Consider the following 11570-nt stretch of genomic DNA (forward strand, 5'->3'; position numbering starts at 1 on the left):
TTAGGACGGTTCGTAAGTAAATTGATGAATATATTTTATTATTTTTACAACGTATACTGTTATTGACAAACGCTCTATATTGTCGAATAGAGCTCCCTATTATTCACCTTTCCCACTAACACAAATTTTCCTTCCCGAGACATCTATGAAGGTAGTATGGGTTCCCTGCATCTTCACTAGTAGATGTTGAACTAACATTCCTTCCCTTCCTTCCGTGATTGTAAGGACGTGGCCAGGTATACAACTGCTACTGTATAGGAAAAGGTAAAAATTGGTACTAATCCCAAGTACCAATTTGCGACAATATACAGTAGATTGCTCAATTGAGCATTGTATACCCGGATAAAAATTTACAGTACCTTGTTTGGTTTAATCCATTGGAATATCATAGATTGTATGGTAAACAATACAATCTACTGTTCATTGAATGTAGATAATTTACGTTTGAAAATCATCTATATTGTACTTACCTCAAAGGAACAATACGCCCAAATGTCCCCAATGCTTTTTATAATATTTGTATTATTCGCTAATGTTAATCAAAAACTTGACCGAATTTTGAAAATAAGTCCATTTCGTTGATCAGATAATTATTTTTAAAGATAAAAAATCTGAAAAAATAATAAATTTTTAAGTTTTTAGCGACAATTGAAAACTATAAAATAACAATAGTTTCCATTGTTGAGTAAAACATTATTTTTCTAATTTTTTATATGTAATTCATTATTGCAGATCTTGAAATGTTGAAATGTTCGTATAACTATAACAATTAAAATTAATGAAAAAAAGTTTTTAATTTTTTTTGCTCCGTGGAAAAAAACTAATTTCATTTGAGCGTGTAATGTTTTGTTTGCGGCTAGGGAAAAATAAAAAAATCAAATGGGCAAAATTCAGGACGCTTCCTTTCGTTGTTTTCTGCTCTTTTAAGTAAATAATGTTTGATCATTGGCTGCTGTGCCGTGTAATGGTGGTAAGTATACCTAGTGTTGTTATTTATCATAGCACCGGAAGATTTCGATTTACTAACCATGGGGAGATATATTTAAAGGACTTTCCGGAGGGTTACTGTCGGAGTAGTTCTAACTCTAGTTTGGCCTTTAGAACAGGAACCTTTCAAATGATCGGGATCTTCTATGTGAGTTAGTTAGACCGTTTTAGTTAAAATATTGACTTGTTGACTCTTTTCAGAAATATGAAACTAATTGAAAACCGCTGCTTGTCATTCATCGTTAACGTTTCCAATACGGAACAGCACTTGTCATTCATCTGTAACATCAACCGAATATAATACGAGCTGAAACAGGTAACTTTTATACATATTTTCAGCACAGACAAACAGACGTAGAACAATTTCCTGAATAACAATATATAAATGAATTATTTATCGCCCAGTTACTTTACCACCATCTCGCGTGCATGTTGCTCAAAAAGTTGTATAGTTACGACTATGTCAACAGGCGGTGCTAATGTGATATGTCAAATCTAACGGTAAACGATGCGTGAAACGAGTAATCCGTGTAATTTAGAATGACCGTTCAGAGCGTGAACGATGGGAATTTCATCAGTATTGCGTCTGTTTGTCTGTGTTTTCAGTGTGCTCTCGAAGAACATTGACATACTAATGTTCATCTTCCATAGGTGCATACTTTCGGAAGTTCCTGATAATGGTTATTTTAAATCAACTCAAGTCCTAAAACGGATGCCGGAAGATAGCGATAGCAACAGGGCCGCCATTATTATAGTTAAACCACGAACTCCACTACTCCTCATCAACAGCAACATGATCGGCAAGTGGCTTTGAAAACCCAACATCAGAATTAAATGAAATCTAAAATAAAATTAAAATCAAATTGAAATTGAGTTAAATTAAGTCAAATTTGAATTTAAACAGATTAAAATTCAATTGGAATCGAATTAATAAAATAAATTGTAAGAAATTAAATGTATTGTATTTATATTGCAATATTTGAGTAAAATGTATTCCAAATCCTATTATATTTTTACTGTAAAACAATAAAAAAAGTAAGAGAAAACATTTAATACACATTGTTTTCTATTTTTTGTCCCTCGAAATCAACTCATTAAAGGACCGTAAAATCAGTTGTTTTGCTCTGAATTTTGTATGAAAAATTTTCGATTTTTTTATTGTAAAGATACATAACAACCCCCCTTTTTTGTTGTAAAAGTCCCATTTACCATTCATTTTATCGTGGAAAACCATTATTTCTTATGTGATTTAATTGTTCAAATTCCATTATATTCAATGGTAATTACTATGTTATAAATGGTGTTGTAGCAATAAAATTTATGATATTTCAATGATATTTTTTATCCGGGTAGCCACCCACGATTTGTACAATCACATATGCTATGCTATTTTGACTTTTCACCATAGAGCAGTCTATTTTGATGTATAATTTTTGAAAACTCTAACAGATTTCGAGTTTTATTCGGTAAATCATTGAAAACAACATCAAGTCTATTTGTCCCATTGCTTAATTTCTACGCTAAATTGTCTCGGGGTGAATAAATTAATCATCATGGCGGATTCTGTTATTTTATGGAGCAACACACATTGAAATAGCATTTTCTGTTTAGATCTTGCAATCTTAGTCTGTATCACTGGTTTAAAGGGGGCAATTTTTACAATACTCATTCTATGTGACATAATCACTTCAACCACATGGAAGGTTCACTTCCATAGATAAAGCATGTGGAGACATATGTCATTCACGAAATCATGCATTGAACGGGGCTGATATGCGTAGAAACCATATAACAAGTGATCTTTTTCTCGGCATAACTGTCCCGCCAAACTATTTTCATGATCGTTGTCGCAAATTCTATTTGTGGGTGAAAAATAAGAATGAATACAATGAAATTAAGTCTTCTGAATGGTTCTGTGAGGTTATAATCTTAGATTGCATTATGGTTATACGCCAGCAATGAAAATTAGTGTTCAAATTCAAATGCCATTTTCTCGTTTGTCGTTTTTTGAATTTGGTATATACAAGCATAGGGGCCCTCCTTAGCCGTGCGGTAAGACGCGCGGCTACAAAGCAAGACCATGCTGAGGGTGGCTGGGTTCGATTCCCGGTGCTTGGAAATTGTCTCGACATCCCTGGGCATAAAAGTATCATCATGTTAGCCTCATGATATACGAATGCAGAAATGGTAACTTGGCTTAGAAACCTCGCAATTAATAACTGTGGAAGTGCTTAAGTGAATACTAAGCTGCGAGGCGGCTTTGTCCCAGTGTGGGGATGTAATGCCAATAAGAAGAAGAATATACAAGCATGCGTAGAACGGTAGTGCATTTGTATATTATAGCACAGATAACAGACATACAGGCTAGAACAAATTTTACTCAAAAAACTGTGTAAATCAAAGTACGTTAGAATACTGACTGTGGCAATACGTCGTTTGGTGGCGCTAGGTGTCATTCATGGAATCATGCGTACCAGCTGTCACATTTCATCAAACAAATATTGCGCGCCAAAATGAAACCAAGCTTGCCGCCTTTTCCAGCACGTGGTAACTGTTGATATTTATTTTTCGTTCACTATGGAACCAACAAGGTCAAAATACAAATTCTACAAAATGCATTTTGTTCTCTCAAGCAACCAATTACCAAGTAGAGTTTACTACTCGTGTCACTTCTCAATGGGCCTTTTCACGAGACGTTTAAAAACAGCTGATTCCATCGTCAATTGACAGTTCTTCTATGAAAGTGACAGCTTCGGACTTGCAGGCCTGTTCAGCGGTTGTAAACAAGTGCAGTCTCGGCAGTGTCACATGAAAAGGCCTATTGCATATTGTTGAGGGTCTGTCTCATTTGGAGAATTAAACTTAAAAGTGACAGTTCGAAAATAAGCAAATATCCCCGTCATAAGAATGGCTGGTGCTGCCCAGCAATTCCAATAAGACATCGATGCAAAATGATTCGATATCTGTCAAAAGTAATCTTGCTCTGCGAGCAGGGTTATTCTATAATTATTAAAATGTCACTTTTAAGTTTAATTTCAGTTTAATTATCCAAATGAGACAGACCCTGAATAAATATATGTTCTTAATAATATGTTCAGATTACTATTAGTTAATATTGTTGACTACTATCGAAAAGAGAGATAGAGTTCCAAAACAATTCACTGCCGGAAATGCTAGTTGGTTTCCTAAGCATAACCCGAATGGAACGACTAGGCGGAGCATAAATGAATGGTAAAAAAAAATCATGAATATCCTTGAGCACAAATTATGGCCGTTTTCATTCTTTTAGTGCTTCGCTGCTGGCTGTGACGATGACTGTGGCTGTGGCTAATGGAAGGGACAGTAAATTAAGACAAAATTTTCAAAACGACTTATCTGCTTTTGTAAACAAAGATTCAAACGACGATTTGACGAATCTGATAGCTCTCCCACGCAAACCAACACTATCAACAGGTAGCGGAAACCTTCACCTACCTATTGGTGGTGTTGGTTTGCGTGGGAGAGCTATCAGATTCGTCAAATCGTCGTTTGAATCTTTGTTTACAAAAGCAGATAAGTCGTTTTGAAAATTTTGTTTTGAAATATTGAGAAGAATGACAATAATGATAATACAGTCAAAGGTGGTTGCTTCTGTTCACCAACGAAACATCTCATCACAAAACAAACAATGCACTTCTTGATGGCAGCAAAATCACTTGCGTTAGTGTGAGAAAGAAACATCGCATATGGAATTGAAACCAGTGTGATGGGGACTGCCCATGATCACATAGTTGACGTATAAGCCAAAATGACCAAAACACACTTTTTTGCGGATATGGATTCTTCGTACGGATATACATATTCTCCATGAAAAAATATTCATGTTTTGTTCGGAAACATTCGAGTTATGGCGATAATTGTTTTTGGAAAAATGGTCATTTGATCGCATAAATTGACGTACCTCCATTACCTGCTGCAATATTGAGCAAAAACCTGTCTCATATATTTTCGACATTCACAATCCACTTGGCTGCCTCGGTTGCGACGAGACGGACGCAATGAGAAAACAGAACTGTGCAATAAAAATCCTATTCGACTAAATGCTGATGTCATATTAGAAATTTGGAGACAGTACTCGTCGATAGCAAATCCTTCCGCACGCGATGGCATATGAGCAAGTCAAACCACCTTCCTTTTGCCAGTGGAGATATATCAGCTTCCACACTGATATTCTTCCCTCCCCTTCATACGGGAGCTTGGCAGAAGGAAGGTCGTGTGATATGTGCCATCACAAATTTTGCCCTCCGCTCGCTTTCAAATCGACTTCTATAAAAACATTCTTCATGCCTGCCGTATCCTAACGGAACTATCAATTCTATACTTTCGCCTCTAATGCTATCATGAACATGTACGTCCAAGTTTGGAAGATGATATTAGCATTTCCATATCATTGTAAATCGTTTAACTTCACGTAGAAGTAACACACACGAAATCATTAATTTAGTATCAAAATGTGTTTTGGATAAAAACAAACTAATAGATATTAATCACTTCTTCCAAATACCATTAACTGATTACCTCATGATATTTCAGAGCAAATTTGGATATTGTCGTCTGATATTTTGTGCTTCTATATCCTACATATAAATCAGGCCCATTCTCATTTTTCAATCTAATCACGATTGATTTATTTCTAATCCTCGTCTACTCGGGTATTTTAAAATAGGGATTGGAACCATTTTTGCTTAAAATTTGGTTAGAACGAGGGCTTTGGCCAATACATGAAAACGGTAACTGCTTGCACACTTGTTACAGAACCATTCTAATGCTGTAATAGTGCAAAAATCCCCGTACGGTACTGGTTAAATTCTTTGCAACACGAACTCTTCCACACATAATTTTATCTTTACCACATAATTTTAATTTTCATGGAAAGAGCTTTCCGAAAAACCTTTCCCGGAAACTCGAACTTTTCAAAAGATTTCGCTTCCTCAATCAATAAATCGTTGAAACAAACTAACTACCTGGTTTTTACGCCATGTTATGGGAACAAACATTTCACAAAACGTTTGTTTGATCGCATAAACTGTCGTATGCATATTTTGACCACTTCAATCAAAGGAAAAATAATTGATTCCCCGCGGCCTTAAAATAACCACTAATATTGTCCATTTAGACAGATTAGTTCATGTATTTTGTTGATGGATATGATGATTCGGGTAAAATGAATAAAAATGCGTTTTCCCAACATCGATGGTGCTGGTTGTTACGTCAACTATGAAATCATGGGCAGGGGAGGATCTGTTATTTATGTTTATGGTGGGTGGTGGCGCCTAAAATGTTGACAGCTTCTTGATGAGAGAAACTTTGCGATGCCAGCGCCGCCACGAGATTGCCACTTGTGTTGCATTCCAAAATGACCGTTAAATTCCTTACACACGATTGAGAACGGACTTGTATGTCTGTTCTCTGTGATTATAGGCCTTTACATGTGACACTGCCGAGACTGCACTTGTTTACAACCGCTGAACAGGCCTGCAAGTCCGAAGCTGTCACTTTCATAGAAGAACTGTCAATAAGGCAAAATAAAGGTGCTGTTTGAAAGAGATGGCGCCACAACATTTAAAGTAAAATTAATTTCCTTGTATGGACAAATCATCCGTTCTCATTTATTGTAGGTGGATTTCCCTATTGGACCCGACCGTTCGAAATAGTCGCTCGTTGAACGGTCGTTGAAATCGCCGTTTTCACCTTCACACCCTTTTTCATGGTAAAATCTGTCAAAACTGACAAGTCTGCCACGTGCTTTTTACTGTTTCCCTCGGACTTCTCTTTCTTTTTCCGATGTTTTGACATCTGTTTTGATAAAAGATATTTTAGTTACTAGATAAAGATTGTCGCTGTCGTCGCTGTCCGGAACATCTTTTGCTGGCGAGGATAGGGGAGCTAAATGTCAAAGAAGGAAAATCCATACGATTTGACAGGTATGTAACACACATGTTTCGGACAGCAGAACAAAGGGAACCGAAGCGACAATCTTTATCTAGTAACTAAAATATCTTTTGTTTTGATAGACAAGGAACAAAAAACAAGGTAATCTACCAAACATTTATTGATTTTGGCAAACCTTGCTGGAAAAGAGGACGTTTGAAATAGGCGAATTTGAGGATCCAGTGGTAGAGTGCGCTGCGAGAGTTTGGGAGAAAAGTCGTCAGAAGCGATTATTTACATTCAAAATCAAATTTTCTCCATAAAATTTACTTCACTTTTTGGTATATTGTCACATGTTTTCCACTGGCAATGGCTTCTTACAGTCTTTAAGCAGCTGTTAAAGACAAATCCCACCCAAATAAGCCGCGAATTAAAAATCTGGGAATTCATAACTGGGTACCAGTCAAAACGACTTATGCAAGAGATGGCGTTTTTTCAATGGTAGTAAAATCGAAACTGCATCACTATTAAACTACTAATCAGTGCAAACTAAGTGCAGGAGATAATCTTTTCACCTCATACTTCATTCCTTATCACTACTTTCTTCTAAAACACCACCATTTTCCATAAATTTGCAAAATACTTGATTTTCCCATACATTTTATCGATTTCCAACTACCATTCTTCCATGAGCTCATGGTGAAAATTTTGAAAATCTCAGAACATAGAGTAGCAGGCTTAACAACACAGATAGAAACGCCGGTATCGCCACTCAGTGACGAGTACCGTAAACATGGTGCACGGAAGGTTGTTGTCTACACTTTTTACGGCTGCTGCACCCTGGAAGTAAATGTCATCGAAGTAAACAGTCGGTCCCTTATTGAAAGCTTACGATATCGAACAGCAGATTGCACTAGTGTATATGCAATATTACATTGATACAAACACGCAGCAACACCACCTGTCGCCTGATAATGGAAATATTGCAATTATACCAGGTGTAGTGGCGGTATTATATCAGGTGTAGTGGCGGTTGTTAATACTAATGACACACTGGTGGTATAAGTACCATGGTACAAGAATCTTGAAATGAGTTCCGTACCGATTATTGTCATTATCAAAGATAGTCTTGGAATAATTTTCTTGTCCTCTTGTACCATGGTACAAGTACCACAGGTGTGTCCTTAGTATAAAATATTTTGAAAGGGCCTCAAGCGGAATTTTTGCTAGAATGCAACTGACGACCTCCTATTGACGATAAAATCAGCTGTTTGTAAACGTCTCGTGAAAAGGCCCATAATGCTAGGGGCCGTACACTAATTACGTAAGCAGTTTTTCTGGGTTTTTCAACCCCCCTCCCCCATGTAAGATTTTTCCCATACAAATAAATTTTTATTTATATGCAGCGTAAGAAAATGGCCGACCCCTCTCCCCCCATAAGTGCTTACGTAATTATTGTACGGACCCCTAACACGAGGATACAGGGAAGTCGAGACAATTTCCAATCCGAAAATGGTCTAGACCGGCACCGGGACCGGCCATCCTCAGATAAAGTTTTATTTATTTCCTCTTTGCAAGTCCCGTCCCAGAGATTTATCCTCGTAGGACTTTTTCAAATGTTTAGTGAGAAAACGGCTTGAAAAATATTACGAAGCAAAGAATATTTTGCTGATCCCAGCAACCTTGTCATCAAAACGATAAAAAGTGTTGCTCGTTTTTCATTCATTCGAAACATTCACGTTTGTCATTTGTGTTTGCTGCAGAAATCGTTTGCCAAGTGCTTTTCTGACCAATTTTCGGGCAAGAAAACTATATTTCAAAGTGAGTTTTTAACATTATTTTACAGTTCTATGGATTAGTTCTACAAATGTAAAACCATCCCATAGATTTTTATGTTATTTAGATATTAGTTGTCGAAAAACTGGAAATACAAAAATGCATGCCAAATTACGTAATGGAGTTTACCTTTTCCATTTTTCTTTTTTTTTTCAGAATGTCGGAAGTCACTGCAAAGATCCCAAAGCCTGTTCTGCGTGGATTGCACAACACATCCATCAAGCGCAACCTGGTTGTGGCCACCGTCTTATCTATTGTTAGCGGTGTCGCCTTCAATTATTTGTATGTGGAACCGAAGAGACAAGCCTATGCCGATTTCTACAAGTAAGGAACCAGAATTGGGATAGTGGAAGAAACTTTATTTGCCCATTTTTTTTCTATCTACAGGACCTACGATGCTAACAAGCATTTCGAGCGAATTAAGAATGCCGGTCTGCTCCAATCCGTACCTAGCGATGCTTAAGGAAATAGATTTCCACGTCGGTCAAATGAATAGTTTATTGCCTCTTCATGTGATTACAAGTAATAAATAAAAACAAAAAAAATGCCTCAATTTTTTTTATTGAGTAGGTAAATACGCCGAATAACGAAGTTCTTAACAGACATAAGAAATTAAGGCATATAAGAATGAGTAATAAAGGGCGGGGACGGAAATGAAGTGTGTGCTGCACAATGTATTTTTTCATATTTGATTAATTGCAGTAACTCATTTGAATCCATATTGTCTGCTTTAAAACAAACAGTTTTTCTACATATCAAGTACCTGATGCTTGTTGATTCAAGTACATAAAATTCAGGGAAATTTTACTTATATTCTTTACTGTTACGTATCTCACTGAGAAATTTCCGTCTTCCTTCTTATGCCCATCAGGTATTAAGTCGAGAAAACGCCCAACTAAAAGATTTCGAACCGGAGAATGAACGTAACCACCTTCAGCATGTCCTCACTTTGTATTCGCACATCTTACCACCGCTATACTGCCCACTCGCATAACAGTCCCATTTGACTTTCCATCATTTTTTAGTAAACCCAAAGAATAGTGTTAATTTCTATTATACTTCCAAAAAACATAATAAAAACAGCGATTTAGTGTGTCTCGCCGTGAAAAAAATGCCAAGTCACGTGCGTCCCATATTACAAGCACACGCATAACAGTCCCATTGAGAATTTACACGATTGTACAAAACTAAACAATGTTTCAATTGTGGGGGTCAAGCGCAAAGGGATGTAAGTTAGTTTTGAGAAAAATGAGTGCAGTTTTTCAATATTTTTTTGATATGGAAATGCTAATATCATCTTCCAAACTTGGACGTACATGTTCATGATAGCATTAGAGGCGAAAGTATAGAATTGATAGTTCCGTTAGGGTACGGCAGGCATGAAGAATGTTTTTATAGAAGTCGATTTGAAAATTCTATAAAAACATTCTTCATGCCTGCCGTACCCTAACGGAACTATCAATTCTATACTTTCGCCTCTAATGCTATCATGAACATGTACGTCCAAGTTTGGAAGATGATATTAGCATTTCCATATCATTGTAAATCGTTTAACTTCACGTAGAAGTAACACACACGAAATCATTAATTTAGTTAATATTTTTTTGTTTCATACAATATGTATGGAGGTTCAAAAATATAATAATTTTCTGTGAATTCAAGGATGTTATCGATCATTTAGTAATCTGGGTTCGATCATTTAGTAGTTTGCCAATAACTCATTCTAGAAGATGAATATCAAAATGTGTTGTATGGTGGATTTGTAGTGCGAAGGTATTTCTACAACTGTGTCCAACAGTTCGTTGTTTGAATTCCACTAAAAAGGAGTTATAGCGCTATATAGTTTCAGTGACTTTAACTAAATGATTGATATTTTGTTATCATTTAGTATAAGTTAAGTTACTACAATATTTCATTTTTTCATTTTCATTTTGGCAGAAGAGTCCTTGCAGACCACTTGAACGCCATGGCGTAGGATAAGGATTGGGGCAATGTGAGGTTCGGATTTGGGATCGACTCGACACTAATGCAAAATGTAATTGAATGCAAACTAGTCAATGATCAAAGGTTAAAATGATAATTTCAAAAATTCTAGTGCAACCTTTTTTCTAGTTTTTTAAAAGCAATGTCTTCTTATTTTGCCTTGGAAGTAGCTGATGTGGTTTGAAAAGTCATATAGTCATATAGTCCAATTATAAGTTATTTAGTATGTTAGCTTTATGTGACCACATTAAAAATATAAAAAAATATTGCGTATTAATGTTCTATTTTATAACTTTTTTTTTTTTTTTCCTGTTGGGTATCTTAATCAGTGCGACCATTTTTTAGATCTATTGTGATATATGCCCCATTTGATCTAGCTTTGTCAAGTTGACGCATCATTACTATTTAGAGCAATTGCATTTCCTTGACTACCAGCGTTATCCCAATGCGGTATTATGGTTCTGATGAATCGTACTACCATATTGGGACTTGTTCTCCAAACTTCTGAGGGTTCTATAAGCCCCCTATTGAAGAACTGTAATCTCTTTCTAAAAATTGCCGGACAATGGCATAACAGATGTTCCGAGTCTTCTACATGTGTGCCGCAGAAACGACATACATTTCTTGAAGTTTTCCTAACAGATTCAAGTGATATCGGCTCGGGCAATGGCCTGTTACAAGACCTGTATATGTGTTAAGATCTTTTTTGGAAAGATCTAAAATTTTGCGAGTGATAAATGCGTTTGGTGCGATGAAACGTTTAGATTGCCTCGCAATCAAGGTGTTTTTCCAGATGTCCTCTATTTTAGAATGTTCCCAAGATTTGAGTTCCATTCTAAGAGAACACGCAGATA

At 36.3% G+C, this 11570-nt stretch overlaps 1 protein-coding gene and 1 long non-coding RNA gene across 2 annotated transcripts; both read left to right on the forward strand.

Annotated features, from left to right (window-relative positions):
• Positions 1-802: 802 nt before the first annotated feature.
• On the forward strand, positions 803-1871 carry LOC134216285 (uncharacterized). The gene is made up of 3 exons (XR_009980593.1): positions 803-970; positions 1189-1303; positions 1639-1871. It is a non-coding gene; the product is annotated as an uncharacterized LOC134216285 (long non-coding RNA).
• A 6688-nt stretch (positions 1872-8559) lies between these two features.
• On the forward strand, positions 8560-9308 carry LOC134216286 (cytochrome c oxidase subunit 6C-1-like). The gene is made up of 3 exons (XM_062695214.1): positions 8560-8718; positions 8890-9057; positions 9121-9308. The coding sequence occupies exons 2-3, from the start codon at positions 8891-8893 to the stop codon at positions 9194-9196; spliced, it is 243 nt and encodes an 80-aa protein (XP_062551198.1). The 5' UTR covers positions 8560-8718; position 8890; the 3' UTR covers positions 9197-9308.
• The last annotated feature ends 2262 nt before the right edge of the window (positions 9309-11570 follow it).

Source organism: Armigeres subalbatus, chromosome 2 (assembly GCF_024139115.2).
Source record: "Armigeres subalbatus isolate Guangzhou_Male chromosome 2, GZ_Asu_2, whole genome shotgun sequence".
NCBI classification, from domain to species: domain Eukaryota; kingdom Metazoa; phylum Arthropoda; class Insecta; order Diptera; family Culicidae; genus Armigeres; species Armigeres subalbatus.

Bases quoted from the DNA above. Each gene is read 5' to 3' on its own strand.
- LOC134216286 (XM_062695214.1), top strand. From the start codon at position 8,891: ATGTCGGAAGTCACTGCAAAGATCCCAAAGCCTGTTCTGCGTGGATTG. The intron at 9,058-9,120 runs GTAAGGAACCAG...TTCTATCTACAG, and splicing joins GCCTATGCCGATTTCTACAA to GACCTACGATGCTAACAAGC.